At 36.3% G+C, this 23,810-nt stretch overlaps 3 protein-coding genes across 3 annotated transcripts; 2 read left to right on the top strand and 1 right to left on the bottom strand.

Annotated features, from left to right (window-relative positions):
• Positions 1-974: 974 nt before the first annotated feature.
• magoh (mago homolog, exon junction complex subunit) lies at positions 975-3,994 on the top strand. Its single transcript, XM_042483714.2, has 5 exons — positions 975-1,167; positions 1,488-1,546; positions 2,273-2,383; positions 2,885-2,967; positions 3,776-3,994. Exons 1-5 carry the CDS (start codon positions 984-986, stop codon positions 3,873-3,875), a joined length of 537 nt encoding a protein of 178 aa, XP_042339648.1. The 5' UTR covers positions 975-983; the 3' UTR covers positions 3,876-3,994.
• A 138-nt stretch (positions 3,995-4,132) lies between these two features.
• Positions 4,133-10,926, bottom strand: cpt2 (carnitine palmitoyltransferase 2). Its single transcript, XM_042483713.2, has 5 exons — positions 10,421-10,926; positions 9,209-9,289; positions 8,998-9,104; positions 7,137-8,441; positions 4,133-5,842 (listed from the first exon to the last, which is right to left on the bottom strand). Exons 1-5 carry the CDS (start codon positions 10,591-10,593, stop codon positions 5,514-5,516), a joined length of 1,995 nt encoding a protein of 664 aa, XP_042339647.2. The 5' UTR covers positions 10,594-10,926; the 3' UTR covers positions 4,133-5,513.
• Positions 10,927-14,356: 3,430 nt separating this feature from the next.
• scp2b (sterol carrier protein 2b) lies at positions 14,357-23,200 on the top strand. The gene is made up of 5 exons (XM_088078122.1): positions 14,357-14,514; positions 16,113-16,203; positions 20,163-20,292; positions 20,523-20,602; positions 22,542-23,200. Exons 1-5 carry the CDS (start codon positions 14,492-14,494, stop codon positions 22,635-22,637), a joined length of 420 nt encoding a protein of 139 aa, XP_087934248.1. The 5' UTR covers positions 14,357-14,491; the 3' UTR covers positions 22,638-23,200.
• The last annotated feature ends 610 nt before the right edge of the window (positions 23,201-23,810 follow it).

Raw genomic sequence — 23,810 nt, 5'->3', positions numbered from 1 at the left:
TAGCGTCTGTCAGGCTCAACAGCTCTTTCAGAATAATCAGTTTAAATTGTAAAGTATTTTTTGATTATTTTGATCTTTATTTCGAACATGAAAGCGAATAAGAGAACAAAAAAAAAAATAATAATTTAAATCCAATTTATGAATAAATTTATTATTTTTTTAAAAAATGCGTTATGAAATTAAATTTTCATTTCCATGATTTATTTCTGAATTCATTAATGTATTTTTAAATGATGCACTTACTGAACATTTGATGTATCGTTTGTAATCCCCTTTTAAATTAAACTAGGTATTGATGTATTATATGTTATTATATTATATGTATTTGTGAATTTGTCTCTTTTTTCTTTCCTTTTTAAAATTCTTAATTCACTTTGTGAATCCATTAATTCTCTTTTTAAACTGCATTATAGAATACATTTATAATAATTATTATAAATTATATTTATTATTAATCATTTATATAATAATATATTATTTTATAATAATGTATTTAGTTAAAAACATTCAGTACATACATCATTCAAAAATACATAAATGAATTAACAGATAAATATTAGAATTTAAAAAATCGATTTCATAATGCAGTTTAGAAGGAGAATTAAAACTGGATTTACAAACTAAATAAAAATCCATATTTTAATCAGGCATTTAAAATAGTGATTTAATTTCCCATTTGCATTTACCTGCTGTTTCTTATTTTTTATTGCCCATTAAAAATAGTTCCAAAAATATTATAATAATATATAATAGATTTTTTTTTTTTTTTTCTTTTTTAGCAATTTAAGTCCAACAGTTTGCCGATCAAATACAAAAGAATAATAAACAGACTTAATGGTAATTTTTTGAATAAACAAAATGTGGAAATAATGGGTCTAAAATGTATGAATTAACTTTTACGTGTCATCCGCAGTGCAGTAAAAGCTTCCTGAAAGACAAATTTCGGGGCTTAAGAACCCTTTAAACCTTGTGACCCTCCACGCATGCGCACACGGACAGCGAGTCTCCGGTCGCTCCTGCTAGCTGAGTTTTGTCCCGCAGAGTTCAGCAGAAAAAGAGCGTATTGTCGATTAAATATGTCAACAAGTGACTTTTATTTGAGATATTATGTCGGGCACAAGGGGAAGTTTGGACACGAGTTCCTGGAGTTTGAATTCAGACCTGACGGTGAGTAAAGTTTGGCGGTAAAACAAATGTGTTAGCTTTTCTAAGCTAACGCTGCTAGCTACCCGGTAATGACTAACAGGCCGCAGCGGAGCCGAAACGAGCTGCGAGCGCCAAACTACCTCCCGGTTTCCACCGGATTATACGTGAGAATAGTTCATATTTAGCCTTATTCAGTACTGTAGAAATGTTAATTATAAATGTAGCGATGTTTTAAGTAACATCTCCTGAAGGTTTAACCGTCATGTGGCCCGTAGACGCGGTAAAAAGTCATGAATAAAGTGATGCATTGTTTCACGTTTCCTCTGTAAATTTTCTTTCAGGTAAACTGAGATACGCAAACAACAGCAACTACAAGAATGATGTCATGATCAGGAAAGAGGTAACACGTGCTTATAAGAAGTATATAATGGTATACTAGTAAAACTTACTCAAACTTTTGTTGTCCAATAATACTGGATAATTGCACTGTTAACATAACATTTCTGACCATATATATATTATATTGTATATTATACAGTATTGCTGCTTTGAGTATTTTAGTCTTTTATGTATCTAGGGGGTGTTATCATGCATTAACCCTTAGAGTCTGCTGTAATATTACACACAATCCTCAAAATGTGCTTTTTGAAAATCAACCAAAATCATTAATATTATTATTAATATTATTTTCCACTTTCATTGAGTAGCATCAGTCCTAATAATAAATATCAAATATTCATTCATTTTCAGCATTTTAACCATGAAAGTGCCAGGTTTTGTCATGATGCCACTTCAATATACTACATGCAAATAGATTTTTCGATGATCACAGTCTGGGATGTGTCAGTGATTTGCAGCAACACTGATTGTGACAGTGCATCTAGTGGAAAAACACACATTTTCACCATGTGCCAAATATGGGGAAAATGACATGGTCATGATAAAAATGGGAAAAAATGCCAATTCCATTTCAAAAGCCCAAATTGACACCTTGACACAAAGTAATAATAAAATGTATGTTTTAACACTTTCACTGCTGTGGGGGAAAAATGCAGTTTGAATGGGTTTCAAAGGCACTTTTTTTTCTTTTGCACTAATCTGATCCATCGTTGTTCTGCCATCCCAGGCATACGTACACAAAAGTGTGATGGAGGAGCTGAAGAGGATCATCGACGACAGTGAGATCACCAAGGAAGACGATGCTCTGTGGCCGCCTCCTGACAGAGTTGGCAGACAGGTGTGTGGCTCAGTTCACTGCCAGTGGTGTGATTATTTTGCGTGTTTAACCACTTTCTCTCCAGTTCTCTAACTTTTCTTTGTGTCTGGACACTCACATGATCAACCCCTCATGGGCCCAAAAATTCCAGTATGTTAACCATCATCCAGCAGCACAATGCATAAATGCTATCGGGGCATAAACACAGAAATTAAGAGGCAAAAAAGACGTAATCCTTGCACTTTTAACACTTCGAGAGATGTCTCACAACGACAAAATAAACACAAAGCATGACCACAATCCCCTGAGTTCAAGACACAATACTTAAATTCAAACGACAAAAATCTGCACGAATCTGTCCCAAACACGACTTGATTCACTTCACAGACCAACAGTCTGCAGTCCAAACGAGCCCATTAATGTATATTTTTTTAGATCACAGATCTGTCAGGTCACTGATTCTGATGGCGCTGCAGTTAATCAATAAATTAACAGGCCTGTTCTTTGTCCTGATTTTCACAGGAACTGGAGATCGTCATTGGAGACGAGCACATTTCATTCACAACTTCCAAAATTGGCTCCCTGATTGACGTCAACCAGTCGAAGTGAGTACTTTATCCAGAAATTTGCAAAGTATAAACTTCCTCTTTACTGCCTAAAAGCTGAAGACACTGATTCGAGCTGCATGCACAGCTGGCTAATTAAAGGCCGGTTTTCACTCCCAAAGACAAACACTGATACTCGTAAACACACAGTGGTATAAAGAGCAGCGAAAACATGGAAATTGTTACTAATGTTGACCTCATTAGCACAGAAAAAAGTTTTAAAAGCAAGAAGGGAAACTTCTTTGGGCAACATATCTGTAAGATGCTATGCATATGGGGATTTGTAGTTTTTCCTGGTATGTTGAGTCATCACTGTAAATCTTATTTGTAAATATTAATGTAATATGTTATATGTTTGCCAGTTGTGTTGACAAATGTTTGTGTTTTTAACCCTTTGAAACCTGAGAAAATTGGCTGGATTTCTTTCAAAAATATGGAAGTCAATTAGCAACTGAAGAAGATATGAACAAAAAATAACTAAAGTGAAAAGCACAAGAAAATTACCTTAAAATTAAACTAAAAAACTAAACCACAAAAACAAAAAAAAACAAAACAAGGTAATAACCTTAAAAAAAATGCTTAAAAAAATAATAATATCTTTATAAAAAAGTGTACATATATAAATGTGACTTATATGTTTTTTGGACATTTTCCCTAGTTTTAAAAAAATCTAAATCAACTAATTTCTTACAATGGCAGAACAGTTGTTGCAAAGTTGCTAATTTTTTCCCTGTATTTTCAAATATAGCAAACAAATGTATCTGTCAGTGACAAACGGACCTCACTTGAAACCTGCTCTGTGTTTCAGGGACCCTGAAGGCCTCCGCGTGTTTTACTACCTGGTGCAGGACCTGAAATGTCTCGTCTTCAGTCTCATCGGCCTTCACTTCAAGATCAAGCCCATCTAAAATCTGTGGATTTTGCTCGTTTTAATTGCGTTAGCTAATGTTTCTGTTGTTGAACTACCGCATTTGTACATTTGCTTTTGGTGGAACTTTTTTATTTTAAATAAAGGGTGAGAAAAACATTTAGCTTGTCAAAACTAGTCTTAATACCACTATTTCAAGTAGCTTAAATTAGAGTTGTATACTCTTATATTGTAATTTCGAGAAATCATTTTTTCTTCCGTAAAACAGCACAAATATTAAAAAAATATTGGAGCAAATGTAATTAAATTAAGTTTAATTGCCAAATACATTCAAACACAATAAGGCTGAAAATGACAAACAGTGATGATGATTTAAATAGAAGTTCTTACAGTGAAAATTGTGCTGCTAAATTCACATTTTGATAAGGCACAATCTGACTAATCTGTATCACAGAGCTCTACGTCTGATGCATAAATATGACCAGTGCTCCGAAACCTTTTCACCTGTAACTGCATTATGTAAACCTACGACAAAAAAACACATCAGGCAACGGACCGATGAGGCGGATCGAAAGCCAGTAGACTGAGTCAGTTTCAGTAGAAAGCTTCATTTTCTTTCCCCAGTATTTTATGTTCTATAATGTTTTATTACACATAAATATCATGACTTGTGTCTCCCATCGAGGGCTAACACATGATATTTTGTTGAGCCATATCACATTAGTTTTTACATCTACAGTTATATCCAAACCCACCCGTTAAATATCACACTTTAGGGTCCAACTCACGTTCCCAACCATTTAAATGCTAAAAAATAGATTTAAGCACCGTGTTTCTCCTTGTGTCACTTACGTGGTTTAAAAAATATATTTATGTCACTTTTTTGAAGACCATCTTTTCCAAAGCCTTTCCTATAATTTCACCTTTAATTTTAAGGTTTATATTTAATCTTTTAACTATATTGTTGACGTCGCACTTAAGTCTTGCACTGCTCTATCTTAAGTTTAAATTGACTAATTTTTCAGTTTTTTTGGTATTTTATTTATGCAAGGTTCCCAAACATTTTTCCCCGTGGAGTTTCAAAGCTTTCCATAACTTCTCGATAATATTTTAACCCATTATCATGTCTTTATTCAAGTATTTTAAAGGGGTAGGCCTGAAAACGTGCTCTTCTGAGGTATTTGTGAATAAACAAACTGCTAGTTTTTACTATCTTTCCTTCAGACATTCCCACCACCAACCGGCTGCGTTTGCCAAAACACTGGATGGCAGAAACAAGTATTTTGCAAAACGTCAAGGCTGCGTCTTTTTGTGAGACAGAAAACCAAAGATCCAAATACATCACATTTCGCATATTATACGACGTGTTTTGGGATTTTTATAAACAATACCCAAAACAATGTTTATTCAAAGTGTTTATGAAACTTTCTGTTGCTGCCTAAACATTTCCAGGCCTAATGTCATAACTTTTCCAGGAAGTTAATGACTTTGGAACTGTTTTATGTTATTTTTTAATCATTCATTGTTTTTTTTCTTACGCCTGCTTGTCTTTTTTTTGCCACGCTGGTTTGGATGAGCACTATACAAATAATCTAAATAATAAGAATTATCATCTATTATTCTATGCACGGTTGGTCGGAGATTTTTTGTTTCTGTGTTGATGACAAACCCTTGTTTCTTAGCTGAGCGCCTTTCCCTCCAGGACGGTAAAAATGTCGTCTAAGGACTTGTGGACACACTGCAGGAACTCGTGGACGTTGCGGGCCGGGTAACTGGACACGTTGCAGCCGATCCAGTCGTCGTGGACACCGTAGCCGACGCCGAACCCGTCGGGCACCACCGGGGCGAAGCCGCCGAGGCTCACGGCCGGACTGGTGAGGGTGCTGGTGGACAGGATGTTGTGGTTGATGGCGGCGTAGGCGGCGTCCGTGTACAGGCTGTGCAGAGCCTGACCCTTTGAGCTGGCCAGGTACCGCAGCGCGAACAGGTGACGGTCAAAACCTTGACCTGGTGGCAGAAATAAAACCAGAGGTCAGAACAGAAGAACAAAGAGTGTGTGTGTTTTGAGGGAATATTTTTCTCCGGTTCAATAATCTGTTAAACATCATTCCTCCTTTTGTTTTCTGACCACTTTTATTTGTTTATAGATCTTTAACTCTTTAAAACCTGGAGTCAGTTTTGTGGCTGTTGTCAGACAGTTTTAAATGCATTTTAACATCTGAAACCAGTGCAAATTTTCAAAAAGTTTTAAACTTAAATTGTATCTTACTTTTCTTTAATTTATTTCATTTTGTTTTATTTTATTTGTTTTAACTCAGATGTGTTTTTACTTTTTAAAAAAAAATCTTATTTTGTTGGTTTTACTCGTGTGTTATCTTTTATTGATCTATTTATCTTATTTGATTCTGTTTTTAGTTTTTGTCTATTTTATCTATTATCATCTATTAATAGTCCCATTTTTGTATTATTTTAACATTTTTATCAGTTCTGACTTACTTACGTCTGTATCACTGATTGGTTTATTTTTAATTTTAATTATTATTTTTTGAGGTTTTATTCTTAGTTTTTATGGATTGGTGACTTTTATAGACGGTTGCGTGGTTTCTGTGGTACCTGTCAGCTGTACTTTGCACTTTGTGCAGCACATTGTGCTTCCAGCTGGAATGAAACGTGCAATATAAATAATGTTTTATCAGCTTGCTCTGTTTAGACAGACCTGTACGATTTGATCACTTTCAGAGTCATGATTTAGTCCCCTGACCTAACAAATGTCATTTTAACTCAGAGCTGTGTAACATCTTTCTGTGGTTACCGTCACGTGTCACACAGATCTGGGGGACACAGGAGTGACCCCGTGTTTTGAGTCTTTTCTGAATCTCTCCCCTGTTCACTTAATATTATATTAGCTAATGCAGACAAGATAACTACATCAAACAATCATGTTGCACGCACAAGATAAAAATATATATAATGTAATCTTTCAGGACCTTCTGGATTCAATAATGAGCAATTATCTGACAATAAAATACATTATTATTGTTTATCTTTTTTATTTGGTGTTGCTGTTATTCTGTGTTATCCTTTGGTTGATTTAGGAAAAGCAAAAAAATAAGCCTTAGGCTTCAGCCTATTATTTTTATTTACTGATATATATTACTGATACTGATTTATTTTTTTGTTACTGATAAAAAAAAAGTGAAATAATCTGTTTCTCATGGTGCATGTTTAGAAGTTTTTAAAAAATCAGGGCATTCTTCCTGTTAAGAATATTTCATTGCAGATCGATTTGTGTCGTACTCACCCATCGCTGCTTCTCTGGTGAGCTGCCCGTGATATTTGGAGCATTCGTGGAGCATGCCCTGCAGCTGCTCCACGCTGTGCTGACCTGGCTGCAAAACAAAGGCGCGTGAGCATCGCTCTGTGTGCACGGTGGCTGGCCGGATGGTTTCAGTGCGGCCGTGCTTGAACGCCGCCGTGCTGCAGGACTCGTACGTGGCCACGGTCTGTCCGTGCTGCCTCAGGAAACCCATCTGAAAAGCCAGCTGTGCGATCGCATCTGGACTCAGCTTGCTCTTCTTCAGCTGGTTCTTCCCGCCTCTCTTGAACTCCATGGCATCGATGGTGAGTTTGGACACAGCAGAGTCAAAGTTCTCCTTGGCTTTTTGGACGCTGTTCTCCAGCTCGCCGTCCAGTTTGAACTGCAGCCTGCGCACGGCGGAAGCTGAGTCCACGGCGGCGGGAGCAGAGCCCGGGTGCACCAGTGGCTGCTCCGTTGTGTCTTTGAAGATCTCGTTCTGAAAGCGAAGCACAGCCACGCCGTCGCCCCACGAGTGCTCAAAGTTGATAGCTGCCTCTCCGTCTTTGGCTATAATGATGCTGAAGGACTTGTCGTACCAGCGATTGCAGCCGTCGCCGTGCAGCATGTTGTGGGAGATGTGGATGTGGTCCTTCATGGTCTCATCGTCCAGACTGAGACAGAAAAGGGCGCTGTCCACAATCTTTAAGTCCTCTGCGTTTCCAGCAGATATCAGCTTGTCCCTGCATCCGGCCCAAACGTCCCTGTTCTCGCTGGTGAGGAGCCCGAGAGGAAAAGCAGGCGCCGGCGTCGGATCCGACAAGATGTAGTTCAGGTGGGACTGGATCTCTGCGGGCTTCACCAAATTCCCATCCCGGTCCACAACGTCAAACACATACACGTTGCCTTTCCTCATAACCAGGAGATGTCTCGCTTTCTCGTCAGTGAGGAGCTCATCTCTCCCCTTTTTGGGAATCCGAGTTGAGTTGAAAAGGCGAAAGTACTGAGACATGTCCAGGGGGTAGGCGTTCACCATGTACGCTCCGTACCAGGACAGTGAGGACGGGACCCAGCGGATGAACTTCTTGAAGCCGTCTGTGTCGCTCTTTGCCGGGTTGAGGTGGAAAACCTCCGGCTCCAGTAACCCGGCGCGCAGCGTTTTCATGAAGCGCACTGCCGAACACACCATGTTGGTCGCGCGCACCAGCTGGTCGTTGTACTCTGCCTTAGGGTCGGGGTTGAAGGACATGAATGGGTTAAAGTTCAGCACCACGGAGTCACGAGCAGAGAGATACATGTCAAACCACGGTCCTGAAAGAAAGAGAAATATCATTAGTGACTGTATGAATTTGAAATGCTAAATATCAGGGTGCTAATCGTCACCGACAACATAATCAGTGGATGTCTGAAGCTTTCGCTGTTGCCAAAAGTTGATTTTGTGTAAATGGAATTATTAATGGAACAGTGCTCCACACAGACCTGAAAATAGCTAAACTTGAAAATAAATAAATATATAATTATTATTAACCTTGTTTGTATAGCACCTTTTGCACAAGAAATGTAGCCCAACATGTTTTACAAGAAAAAAATGACATGCACCAAGTACTTCACATAATAAAACCTGCATGTAAAAATAAAATAATATCAGAATAGAATACAACAAATGCATCTTCACATTGATAAAACCCACGTGAAAAAAACTATAAAAGTATGATGAAATAAGGATAAAATTTAACGCATAACATAAGATGGAAAATAAAATAAATAAAATGAAACCAATTGACATTATTAATAAAAATAAGGCTAAAAACAGAGTGTATAACATTGAGGAAAAAACGGCATTTTAAAGGAAAAAAAGCACATTTACCTGAGATGTAGCTTGTGTGCTTGTTGTTTTTGTCCTGCGTTACCAGTTCCTCATGCAGCTGTTTTCCCACACCGCTCTGGAAATCTTGTGCGTGTTTCTCTGTCGTTCTATAGATTCAAAGTTACGATTGTTGCAGGTGAGACTCAAATTATTCACACTGGTCAGTTTCACATAATTAAAGTAAAAGGTTGTTTTTGTTGTGAGATCTTACCTGAACTGGTCATCATTCAACAGAGGCCTCTGGGCAGCTAAATACCTCCTGATAGAGTCCTCCAGCTTTGGTATGGGGAGCCTAAATGTTCAAAAACACCACCGAAGAAAAAATGCAGCTTTTCAACAGTCCAGTAAAAGTTGGAAGATGTTGCAGCAGCTTTTGTAACCTCTGAGTATTTTGTGTTTTTGTTGTTCATAAATCACTGTGTTTCTACCTCATACTCAATAACCAGCCTGTGGAAAAGTAAAGCATTTGAAGTACTCGGGCACAATTATTGATCAGACCTTAACTTTTAATGAAAACTGTAAGATGAGAAATATTCAGCACTTGACTTTAATTTCAGTCACAATGCTGCAGAGCTTTGGTTTTAGCCAGCACAAACTTAAAAACAAAAACAAGAGTCTGGTTTAAAGATATGTATCACTTAACAGTACAAAGAGCAAAAACAGGCTCTGAAATCGTCAGCGCTGCAGAGACAGTGACGGGCAAATCACAGAAACAAGTCTGGAATATATTTGACAAAGCTGTATGCAGCAGGGCCAAACACATAACAATGTGGATTACACATGTAGGTAGGTAGATATTTGCATTGCACTTTTCATACACGCAAAATTGTAACACAAAATGCTTCATACAATAGAACCAGAAGTCCCCCCCTACACACACCATCTAGTAAAACAGACTAAAAAAACATAAATAATTAGTAATAATAATAATAATAATAATAACACTCTGAATAGTAAGTAAAGGGTCAATGAAAGGATAACAGTATAAAGTATATAAATAAATAAAAATGTTAAAAATAGTAAAATGATATACTATCCAGTAAAACACACTAAACAGTTAATAAGCAAATAAATACATATTTTTTGCTAATAATAATATTTATAATAATAATAGGACTAAAAAGTTAGGTCTTGAGCCTTAAAAAAATAAAGTAAAATAATTATTATTATTATCATACAGACAGACATCACGCAGTCACCGCCCTCTAGTGGTCCTGGATATAAAATCATTTGTGCACTTTCACCCACATTCATCTCAAACCTTAGTGGGTCACCTTCTTTGATTTATAACACCTTGATAGACGCACCTGACATTTCCAGGGCGGTTTTATATTTAATACTAGATTCATAAAAAGCCGAAGTTATGTCAAACGAAAGCTGCATGTCGGTGATAATAACGTGCACACCTGTCCTCCAGACTCACCTGGGTAAACTCTTCTGGTAATGCATGGATGGGACCACACTTTGGTGCAGATACTCGGCTGAGCCTTTCTTGCTGCTGTAGTTTCTCGTATCGATCCCCGCAGCTGCGGACCTCAGGTGAATCCCGGACTTCCTCAGAGATGAGACGCACTGCATCGACAGCAGACTGGCCATGGTGTTAGCTAAGCAACTCAAAGACCTGCCGTGTCGACGTGAAGCTCACAGGTTAAAGCGAAAAAACAGAAACTGAAGAAACAGACAGCCGAGTCACCCGCCGCTGCCGCCCGACGACAGCTAACCGACGTTAGCATGTAGCATTAGCTGCCCCACTGCCTTAAATGAGTCTTTTGTTTCTAAATCAGTTTAACACCTGAGCGAAGTTTAGCTGACAGAAACACGGTCCTCGCTCATCAAATTCACTCACAAGCTGCTGCAAACGCGGTTAAACGTTACGTTAGAGGGAATAACTATTTACTGAATTCACAACAGGAAGTTTAACCGGCAAAACCGGTGACGTGACTCCCCCCTCCCCTCTTTAAAAATAAAATACATCGAGAAAAAAAGGATAACAAATTAGAAAATAAATTATATTTAATGAACCAGGAATCCTACAATAAATACAAAAATATTATAATAATAATATAATATTAAAAACATAATATTGAAATTCGTATCTGTCTGAGAAGCACAAATAAAATATAACATATATATATATATATATATATATATACATACATACATACATACACATACACATACATACATGCATACATACATACATACATACATACATACATACATACATGCATACATACATGCATACATAGATCTATCATAAAATATAAACAATAAAAATATAATAATAAAAAATTTACTTACAATAGGCAGACTGAACCCTTATAAAGATCTTTATGTGTCTGAGTTGTAAAAAAAAATAGAATAGAATGTTTTTTAATAAAATAATGAATTTGTAAATAAATTTAAGTGCATGAATTGTAATTAACAAAAAAACCCAATAAATACTGTTTACAAGTGTATAAGATAGCATTTATATAAGTGGTAAAAATAAAGCATAATATCTAAAATAAAAGAATATTATATAAGAGAAGAAATTAAAGTGCATAACTTGCAAATAATAAACAATATAATAAATAGATTATAAACAAATTGCATGTTGAACACTGATAAATACCCTTATGTGTCTGAATTGTAAAAAATAAAATATAACATTAAAATGAAATATTATTTTGGAAATAAATTAAATTGTATGAATGGTAAATAATAAAAATAATAATAAATAATATTTACAACCAACAACAACATGGGTTGAACACAGTATTAAAATAAAATAACTAACATAAAAAATAACAAATAAGAAAACAAATTAAAGTGGATAAACTGGAAATAATACATTTACTAATAAAACCATAAAATACATTAATATAAAAAAAAATCTTAATTTAAACTGAAAGTTAGTTACTGATTTATGATTTTTAATTTTTAATTTTACACCTGTCAGTAGTCTTTTTTTCAGATTTTAAACTCATATATTATAGGAATTTGCCACTAAAAGATAAATTCATTACAATAAGCATTCAAAGTGGCTGTATTTTGAGAAATTTGGCTTTGTGTATGTAATATTATGAGAAATGCCTTAATTAGTACATGACTTTTTTTCTGTAGTTACCTGGAGAGGTGTTGCAGAGTGAGAGTTGAGCTCAGGTTAGTTCTCAAATATTGATTTAACTCAGCCTTAAATACACAACAGTTAAGTTATACAAACAACATAATTTTAAGCATTCATGGCTCAGACTGATGAGTCTGACGTCCGTGTGAGCGTTACCATCATTATATTAAATAAGATAAGCTTTTATTGATCTCCAGAGGGGAAATTCAGGTGTGGCAGTGGACACAAATGAGCGCCTGGATGTGACAATCTGGTGTCTGAATGAGCTGCTCATCTGCCGCCGATCACCATGGAGAGGATGAGAGGGGTCATTAAAGATGGCTCTGATTTTGTCCTTCATTTTCCTCTCTGCCATATGAGTAACACTAATGACTTCTCACATCTGAAACACTTTCCTGTGTGTGGGTGTGTGTGTGTCGTCCCTCTCCACAGACGAGAGCTGAAAGAGTGGGTCATAAATATCATCACCGCTGTGATTATTTTTCTGTAATAACTATAGAGTTATTTGAGGACACTACGGAGGAGATTTTGGGGCCTTGAACTGACCTTAGTTCAGGGGTGTGGGTGATAAACAAGTTCAATTTTATGCTTTTTTAAATGCACACAACTTACAGCCTACAGGCCAAATCTGGCCCTCAATAGGGTACCAGGTGCCCCAAACCATTTTTTAAATTCCCAGTATATAAAGTGATTTACACTGAGAGTTGTTTTTGTACTTTCGGTATACATGAGGTGCCAGAGTACGTAAAACAGCATCATAGCAGCACATGCTAGCTAAGCCCTATAATGTCCTAAAAATCCTAGAAACATCCAAAAGTCCTAGCAATGTCCTGAAATCCTCAAAATGTCTAAAATCCTGTAATGTCCTTAAATATCCAAGAATCTGAGAAACGTCCTTAAAATCCTAGAAATGTCCTAAAATCCTGGAAACACCCCCAAATCCTGGAAACACCCCCAAATCCTGGAAACATGTATAGGGCTGCTGTGACTGGCCCCTGGCCTCCTGTCATTTTGTAAAAGTGGCCCCAAAGCAAAACAAGTTATAGCATTGTATAGTATGTATAGCATTTTTAAAAATGGACATTCATAAGCTCAGTATTTAGCATTCACAACACTTTGATGCACTGTGCAGAAAAAGTTGAAATTTTAGCTCATTCGCTGTGAATGGCTAATTTCTTAATATTTCTTGATGAGGTCTTGTGGCCAGCAGAGTGCAGTGTTCTCCCGATTACTGACCGTTTTGGCCCTAACTCCTCAAAGCTGTGTGGTCTGACCTCAAACCCCACACATCCACTGCAGAGAGAGGACCACACGGATTCTTATAACAGCAGGACCAGGTCCACATGGCAGCTGAGGGACTGATGAGATTTTCTGATGTTTGCCTCGACTCTGTGTACATGAATGTACTGCAGAGCCTGCAGCAGACAGATAACAGTATGCTGCACACTGATATTATCTCTCGGTGTGGTTGTATCATATCCAGCAGTTATTACAGCTGCTGTATCTTCTAATTAATCCATTTCAAATTAAAACTGTACTGAGCCTCTGTTGAGGAGGCAACTGGCAAAGCTAGTGTGCACGTTATCCTTTATCCTTTATGCTTATCTCAATGACATTTTACAATGAAATATTTTGGGAACATGTTGCTATAAATTTATAGTTACATGTTATTTGACTGTAATGCAGGATTTATGTGATTGTACATGCTTTAGTCAGCGATGCTTATTTAAAACTTAAACCAGGATGAGTATGTAAACCTCATATTACAGCACATGAAGTACAATAATCCCCCTCTTCCAATTCCACATGCACCTTTATTAACAAACAAGGCATATACACTATACCGTATAACAATGGATATCTAAGTACTAAAGAAGTGTTTTATGTTTACAAAAAATATGACTCTAATTGACCTGTTTGGCATTTGGCAAATTAGAAAATTAGAAATTAAATTAGAAAAATTAAAAAAAAAGAAAAGAAAAAAATACCAGAAAGTATGCACCCCCCTCCCCCAAACAAACAGAAACAAAACAAAAAGCAAGTAAAATAAAATAAAAATAAAATAAAATAAAAAATAAAAATAATTTTTAATTTACATTTCTCTCTACCTTTCTCTCTTTCTAAAATATGTAATAACACATACTGGCAAGTCTATGTAATAATAATAATGATAATAATAATAATAATAATAATAATAATAATAATAATAATAATAATAATAATAATAATAATAATCTGAGCTCTCTGACATCGACACGTCGAGTCTGAAGATCGGTGTCAGAGGAGAAAACGCGGAAGTGCAGTCAGCAAACAGTGAGCTAGCTTAAACTCCTCCGGTGTGTCCGTGAAACCTGCGACAGTCTGTTTATTTAACGTTATAACAAAATGCCTGAAATACACACACCAAGGTAAGAACACCGAGCATTGTCCAGCATCACCGTGACACGCTGAGTGACACGTTTTTTATAATTCATTGAGATCTCGGGGTGTTTACCGGGTAGTTATCAGTTAGCTCAGAAATGTGAAATAAACAGCTGCTGAAACATTAACGTGTTTGTTTGAGTCTCTCGTGAACTTCAGCTTTGATACATTATTACACGGTAACAATGTAACCGTCCGTTTATTACGACATAATAAGCACATAAGCTAATTATGTCATTTTAACAGCCGTAATACTGTGACTCTTCAGGACTCTGTTATTCTGACCTATATTTTACCATATAACTCATATAAAACTTCAAATAATAGACTATAATTTACTTAAATCACTGAACTCAGCACTCTTATATTTGGGACGGGATTTCTTCTACACAGAAGTGTTTGTTAGCAAAGATGGGAAATCCAATTAAATTATTTATTAATATTTGATAATTGGATATTTAATAATGTATTTATTTTGAAACATATGCAAATTGGTGTTATTCTTGTATTTATTTAGAAAATATGGCAAGTAGGAAATGAGCAACAAAAGAAAAGAAATCTGTGAAAAGTAAGAAAATAAAAGTAAAGTAAGTGAATTAACGGAAATTTTCCAAAACACCTGAAAAAATGAAAAAACAAAACAAAGCAATACACGAGAAAGTATTTTAAAAAAAACAGCAACAAGATGACAAAGGACCTGAAAAACATTCAACAACAATAATAATTCTGTTAAATAATTTTAAATAAATAATTACAACAATTGTATAGTTCACTGGACATTTCCCCCATATGTTTTATAAAAATAGTCTTCTACATTTACTAATGTCTTTTTCTCTCTACAATATCAAGTATCAGTAAATAATCACAGTATTCTGGCTCACGGTTTATATGGAGTCACTGCCTCTTGGTCCTCATTTTGCTCTTTTAGAGTTCATATTTGTACTTTTATATGCCTCTTATTTTGCTTTTTTTATTTCTCTATTTATTTGAATTCGTTTCTGTCTTGGTCATGCTGCATTATTCTGATAAAATCAAGTAATTTTAAAAAGGCACGTGTAAATGGGCACATTTTGAGCCAAGAAAAATCCAACACCTGAATTTATCCTCTGGGGATCAAACAAGGCTTCTGGCCGTTTCATCTTATCTCACACTTTAATGAAAATCTACCGCCGTCGTCCTTTAAGAGCCGTTTCTGGACTGCCACCACAGTTGGCGTTTTGCTGCTTTGTTGTGCAGCGCCGGCGTCTCTCTGCTGGCGGACAGGTGATGTTTAGATAAGTGCACAGACCGCGAGCCAGTCTTGATGCACCTTAATCTGTTTGTGAAAGTGATAATAGAGCAGGTTTCATGTTGTGTGTTACCTCAGAGGCGACTGGTGGCCGAAATTCACACATTTTTCAGTTGAAATTGACAAGCGTGAACATACTGAGACTCAGGAGATCCACATGATAGAATAAGTCTGCACCTCCTACAAGAAAATGACTATTAATGTGAAAACGAGTCTTTGGCAAACGTGTATTTCTGCTCCATGTTATCTTCACTTTTTTTCTGTTACTTATTACTTTTTCATGCATTTGCCTTCAAGGATTCAAGCCATCAGCACCAGTGCTAGTGACGGACTGGAGGGGTTCAAGGCTCATGCTGTGTTCCAGGAAATCAACAAGAAGCTCCAGGAGGTGATTCCATGACTTACATTTAAGGCTGTGCGATATGGCCAAAAAATAATCATTTGTGATGGTTTTAGGCTTTATCGAGATACACGCTATATATCGCTGTACTTTGAAATCTCCTTTTAACTGTTGTACTACTTAAATACTAAATAAATACTACTAATACTAAATAAACCACAGTTCCAAAGAAGCTAAATGAAGTAGTCCACTGTCATAGTCATGTTAAATAAAATACTGTATAATAAATTAAATAAAGCCCTGTTATAACATAGTTTAAAAAAAACACTGTTATAATAAATAAAAAACAACTGTCATTATGACAAAGTTAAATAAGTACTGTTAAAAAAAGTTAAATAAAGTACTGTTATAACAAAGTTAAGTAAAGTACTGTTATAATAAAGTTAAATAAAGTACTATTATAATAACATTAAATAAAGTACTGTCATAACAAAGTTAAATAAAGTGCTGTTGTAATAAATGTAATAAAAGTTAAAAAAAAAGCATGTGCTATAATAAACTTCGATAAAGCACTGTTATAATAAAGTAAAATAAAGCAGTCCTTTTACAAAATTCTATAAAGTATTGTTATAATAATGTTAAATAAAGTACTGTTATAATAATGTTAAATAAAGTACTGTTATAATAATGTTAAATAAAGTACTGTTATAATAATGTTAAATAAAGTACTGTGATAATAATGTTTAATAAAGTACCGTTATAATAATGTTAAATAAAGTACATTTTTGATAAAATAAAGCCCTACTTACAACAGGAAACTACATTCATAATCCCAGATCTTTGACAATATTATTATCACTTATTCAGGCACTTTTGAGTGAAGGCAGCTCTGTAGTCGTGTTTTAGTGCATCTGTAGTATAAATGCAGGTTTTTTCGTAAGCATATCAATCCATCTCATATACAGTATTTATGACTTGAGTCAAGCAGCCCAATCTGTACCACGTAACACGCCCTCCGTCCTTCGACGTTTGATTCGTATGAGAAAAAAAAAACTTGACGGAGAAAGTTTGGAACAACAGAAAGTCTGTGCCACACGGCAACATGTGTCTTTATCGTCATGGTGGCACATTTGGACCGCTTCCCAAACCGTTATTTCATGCCACAAAAATAATTTCGAGCTTATGTTGATCCAATCAGACAAATGGTTTCCTCCAAAAGTCAGTTGTTTTTAAGCAGTTACCTTTGTGTGACCTCAATCATCGCAGATTCATCTTGAGCCCGCCGGCAGAGCTGTCTATGTAATGAATTTGATTTGTCATCAGTAAGAGCAACGGCAGAGCGCTCAGGACATGCACGGACACGGTTTACTGTGACGTCTCTGCAAATGATGGACATACAGATTTAACATTTTATCCTTCAATCTGTCCTCCCGCTTTTGTATTTTTATATTACTTAAATGCTGAGAGGGAAGTAGATTTTTTTTATGTTTCTGCTGATAATTAACCCTCTGAAACCTGAGCAAATTGACTTGATGTCCCTCAAAAAGACAACAAGGCAATGAGAAACATGAGGAGAAATGACCTAAAAATTGTAAAGAAAGGTAAAATGTTGAAGAATTTAACAGAAAATTAACACAAATAAAGAGAAAAGGGAAATAAAGCAAAAAATTAAAAATTTAAAAATAATTTTCTAAATCTTGACATTTCTTGTCAAATTCGTATTTACCCCTTTCACATAAAATAAAATAAAACAAAACAAAACAAAACAAAATAAAATAAAGCCCGTTTGTTTAGTTTAAAGACTTGTGACGAGTGTCTGAAGGCAGCACAACACTGATGTAGGACCAGGTTTCAAAGGGTTAATCTTTTGTTATTTTATATAAAATCAGCTGTAGAGTGAACTCCATAAACACTGTTTATAATACAAAAAGAGTCACTTTAGCCGAATGAAGAGTGACAGATTTAAACATGTTGTCTTTATTGCCGGCAGTTTTAAAGCTTCCCGTCAAGTTTTTCTTATAAACAAAGTTTCTGTTTATGTTTATTGTTTGTCACCAAGCACATTGTGTGTGTCCCTGAGGTTTCACATGTTTTCATAACACATTTTCAGTCATTTTGTTTGTTATTTTTACCATTTCAAGCCTTCATAGTTTAGATCTGTTTTCTCAGCTCTGTAAGTGGTGAAAGTCTCCAGAGTGCATCTGATATCTTGGTGGTCTTTGGTTCTAAAACACTTTTATGTGCAAACTTTTTATGTACTTATTAGAAGTTAAGACATTTAGCTTTGTATTCCCATTTCTCTTTTGTTTTTGCTGCGTTTAGGAAAAAACATTTTACAATGAAATGGGGACTAAAATCATCACACATGAATGAAACTGGGTTTATTGAACCCACAGGAGTCTCAGCTTTCCATTTATAACCAATTTCAAGATGGTTTGGAGACCCCAGTGTGCAAAAATGTTCAAATATAAGTAACACAATTTGTACTGCGTGCAAAGAAAACTTTGTTTTTACCCAAACTGCGTTGGATTAAGAAAAAGAAGGAGACTTGTGGGTACGTATAGAGTCCATTTTCATCTAGATATCTTGAGGTGACAAGCTAACATGGCTCATAGTACCAGTGGATTCCTGAGGATTTCTACTTTCATTTGATATCTTAACTTTCGCCCCAAAGCTCAGCCCGCCGCAGCCTCTCAAAGACAGTAATGTCAGCCGAGGACACGGCCGTCCCGGCGGAGTGGAAGAGGCTAATCCTTCTCTGAAAGCTGGGTTTCATTTTTTATCCCGAGCGTTCGCTGCAGAAACTTTCCTTGGATGCTTTGTAGGATTTTCTGTAGTTTCTGACACACTCTGAGCTGCCTCTCTGTCGCTGTGGCCGCTCCCTAATTTTGGCCCCCTGTAGCTCTAGCTGGTTGACTGTGGTTGAGTTCACCACAGAAAACCACGACGCTGTGACATACAGAGAGCTTTCCTTTGCAGCAAAGTCATTACACTTTGAGGTGACCTCTAGATCGAGTGTGTCCAGGTAGAGTGTGCGTCCATTTTAAGCTGAGTCCTGGTTCGATTACTTGTGGTCCTTTTCTGCATGTCGTCCCCCCGTCCCACCTAAAATGGCAAAAATATCATCTTTAAAAGTCCTCACAGTTTGGGGGGAAAATGCAACAAGATATCAATGTAAATGTCATTTTTTTGAAGTCTTGGAATTTCCAGCTCAGCTCCCACAATAAGCCTAAAATATTCTGTGGAAACTAAATAGTTACATTTGATCCCACATCCATCAAAGCAGAAAAACATGACTTGTATAATCATTTTTCTCCATATTTGCCATATGGAAAAAAAAATGCCATTTCAACTCGGTGCACTATCACAGTCAATGTTACTGCTAATCATTGACATGCTGTGATAAAAAATCTATTTTGCCTGTAATATATTGAAAAAACAGTTTTTTTTCTCCATCTAAAACACACAGTGGCATCATGACAAAAAATATGGCATTTAACAGGTTAAAATTCTGAAAATTTGTGAATATTTGAGATTTATGATTAGGACCGATGTTGATGAACAAAATAAACTCAGTGAAAGTGGAAAATAATATCAATGTGTAATATTTTTTAAAGCTTGAGTTTGAAAAGCGCATTTGGTGCTCAGAGCGATATGAGTGTGTGTAATATTTAAGGGTTAAACTTTGTGTATATTTTCTACATGGACTCAGAATAAGCTCATCAGCACGGCTCTTACACCATCAGCCACTTACACTCCTCTCGACATTCATATATATAATTACTGGGAGAAAAACTGCCGCAGTTCCAACCTTTATGAGGTGTTTTCGTCCTCGGGGTCCTTGAATATGTGCACTGTTAATCACGTATGAAAGAATGGTATTTCTGAGAAGCTCAAACGACGCTGCCAAGAGCTTGTAAATATAAGTGAGGTCGTGGAAACATAATTCACGTTATAATGATGCTGCTGGGCTTACTGTGTGTGAAATGTCTGTGTGCCTTAAACAGGAAGGGGAGCAGTTTGTGAAAAAGATCGGAGGAGTGTTTGCCTTCAAAGTAAAAGACGGTCCAAACGGACAGGAGGCCACCTGGTTTGTGGATGTGAAGAACGGCAAAGGCTGCGTTCACAATGACACAGGTACGAAAACTCGGGAAGCTGTAGTGACATTTAAGCATGTTAATATTCAACCCTGGGTGTTTATGCAGGTTAAAGTTCAAGGTCTGCACATACTGTTTTTCTGCTCAATTAGACTTTTACATTCCTTTTTTTGCTGTTACACCTTCAATTTTTAACTAGTCTCTGAATAAATATGCCTGAGATGCATGCTTGTATGTATGTAACGTATTTTCCTTATCTCTGCCCTGCAGATAAGAAAGCAGATTGCACCATTTCCATGTCAGACACAGACTTGTTGGCCTTGATGACGGGGAAGATGAACCCACAGACTGTGAGTATTCAACCTCAGTGTGGTTTGAGATCAGAAGATAATTATTGTGTGTAATAAAAAAAAATCTGTATTTGTACCGAACCTTTCGTACCTAAAATACAGCACAAAGTGCTTTACGTTCGAGTGCCAAAAATTAAAACAACATATAGAAATATTTATGTTTATAAAATGAAAATAAATAAGAAAGATAAGAAATAAAAAAAAATAGAATAAAACAAGATAAAATAAATATAAAATACACAGATACCATAACTCTGGAAATAAGTTGCAAACAGGCCAGAGGTGGAAAAAAAAGTAAAAAATAAATATATGTATCGGTATGTGAAGTGTGTGTCATCTCTCGTCAGAAGTGTGTGGGAGTATTTAGATGGTACTTGTCCCCTCGTGTCCTGTGCAGTGTCGTGGATTTTTCCTGCAGTTTATTTCATGTGTCCTGTCCAAAGATTCTCCTTAAAAGTGGAGCAGGTTAGTTTTCCAGGTGCATGCAGTACTGACGGGATAGTCTGTTAGTGCCTGGGTGAAATTAAGAGGAAACACTGTGCTGCGTCATTATTGGCTGATCGGGCCGTTTTAACGGCCTCAGACTGGAGGCCATAAAGCTGTTTCTGTGTGGAGAAAAAACATACTGCAGACGTCCTGCATGCAGCCTGAACAGGAGAGAAAGCTCACTATTAAATTAAGTTTATTTCATGCCTGACTTCAAAATAAAGGGTTTGAATGTATCTGATCTGTATGCATAAAATAACAGAAGGCGGATGTTTCAGCCTCAGATATGCAGATACGCTTACAAGATGTTAGAAAAAGTGGAATTATTGTGTTAGTAAATCAAATTCCTCGAAGTCGAACTTACATACCCAGATTATTGGGTCCGAAGTCAAACTATTCTGTCATGTAAACACCTCAGTTGGACTTTAACTGGACTCGACGCTCTGCACTTGTTCCTCGTCGCTGTGCTGCAAAATGGGAAAGACGTTAAAAAAAAGCTCTGAGGAAGGACTTGTGTTTTTGATTTTGGTGTAGGTGAGGTAGTATTTTCTATTTATTTCAAATAAAAAAAGACACATCCCCTCCTCAACTCCGGCATGGAAGCTAAGCCACGTACTGCTGTGGATGCAGCAAAACAAAGTTCAGCCGCCTAAAAAAATTAGTACCAGTTTAAGTATTCACTGTGGTTGAATATTGTCTCTTCTTTACCAACACAACAGCTGATGGAGGCAGCGGCAGAGCAGCAGATCCACCGCTCAGTGGAGCACAATGACTGTTTTTCCTCAGTGGAGTTTCATGTTTTTTATATAGAGATGAGATATGAGACCTGAGCCGACTGAAAAAAGTGCTAAAGTATAATAATAATAATAATAATAATAATAATAATAATAATAATAATAATAATAATAATAATAGGTAAGATAAAACATACAAAATCACTATAATATTAACAGATTCAATATCAGAGACAACAGATCAATAAATGACCAATGAATCAACACTCGACTTTTCTGTATTTTAATTTTAAATGTTTATTTCTAATAATTATTAATATATTTTTCTTAATTTTCTTCACTTTTTTCCCCATTTTTTGGAAAACGGGTGAATGGGTTAATACAAAAGCCAAACTGATCATTTAATTTCTTCTTTTTTTTCATAAACTCTTGAAAAAGTGTTTTTTTTATCTGAGACCTTAATATTCTAAGAATTTATTACCTCCTGCACTCGGCAAACATTCGGTCCTCTGAGTCGACGCGCTCTGAGCCTGTGTGCGCTCTCCTGACATTTCATAAGCTGCTGCTGTGTTTGGCCCACTTTCCCCGGGTCGAGTTAATCTCTCACGGTAACTCTTTAAAACTAGCAGCATGTAGTTCTCTCCAAATCAGACAGAAATGTACTTCAGATTCAGATCTGATGTGTTTTTCTTTTTTTTTTTCACCTCTCTGGTTCGCAGGCCTTTTTCCAGGGCAAGCTGAAGATCACGGGGAACATGGGACTGGCCATGAAGCTCCAGAGCCTGCAGCTGCAGCCGGGCAAAGCCAAGCTGTAGACGGGAGCTCGCCGTAACTGCACCTCTGAACACTGAATAGAGTCACCCACCAAGAATTTAACAGCAGGTCTGGTTTCAGATTTGAAAGGTTTTCATCGCAGGGCTGAACCACTGTAGCGACCTCACTGAGCGAGCGGGGGATTAGTCAGCGGCCCTGCCAATCTAACAGGAGAATAAGATAGACGGACAGATAATTAGTTAACAAAGCCCCTCTCATGATAATACTGTCAGTACACTAAAGTAGAGACAGGTGCTCCCGACTCATACTCTAACCATGTCCACTTTTCAGTCATTTCTGTTAATAAAGAAACCCTTTCTTTGAGTGTATTGTGTTTGGAAGTATATTAAGTAGATCATAATTTTCCGAAATCATGGACAGTCTAAGTGCCTCCTCGTCTCAGACTTACAGCTCGCTCTAAAGGTTTTTAGGCAGCAACATAGAAATGTTTTTTCACTGTGGCTGCTTTCAACAAGAGGGTTGTAATTTTCTGCTGTACTCATCATTGTATGATTCCCTAAAAGATTTCTACTAAATAAATCTGCCTTTGCTGCAGCATCCTTTGGGTGGTCTCCGGTCTGTTTTTCTTGAGCAGTGATTGTTTATAGCACACAGCACTGACTTTATTATTCTAATTATTTCACACAAAAAAGTCAGAGCAGTTTATCTGCGAAATGGCACATAAACTTTAAACAACATGCTGGCTCTGATTTTACACATGAAGCCTTTTTTGACATTTATGATCGAGTTTATTGATGTTAACCCTTTGAAACCTGAGCAAATAGTGCTGTTTTCTTTCGAAAACATGGGAAGAAGGCAATGAGCAACAGAAGAAGAAATGACCCAAAAATTAACAAGAAATTTGTAAAAAGTATTAGAAATTGCCTGAAAATAAAAAAGGTAAAATGCAACTACAAGTAATAAAAAAAAAACAGGGAATGACATGTGTCATAGTCAAAGTGCAAAAAAATTAGATTAATCCTTTAATTTCAATTTGTAATTATGATATTTACAAATATACATTTTCCCTACATTTTCTCATTTTCCTCCCAGACATTTTCTCCCCATGTTCTGTCTCTCAGCATTATAGGTCTTTGAAAATGGAAATGTTTTGAAATTTTGTCCATGAAACTGTGTCCTGTCCTGTTAATCTACAGCAGAAATTATTCTACAAA

The sequence above is a fragment of the Plectropomus leopardus genome, chromosome 5 (genome assembly GCF_026936395.1).
Source record: "Plectropomus leopardus strain MGB_pleo_1.0 chromosome 5, ASM2693639v1, whole genome shotgun sequence".
Classification (NCBI taxonomy): Eukaryota; Metazoa; Chordata; class Actinopteri; order Perciformes; family Serranidae; genus Plectropomus; species Plectropomus leopardus.
This window is presented reverse-complemented; position numbering and strand designations above follow the sequence as displayed.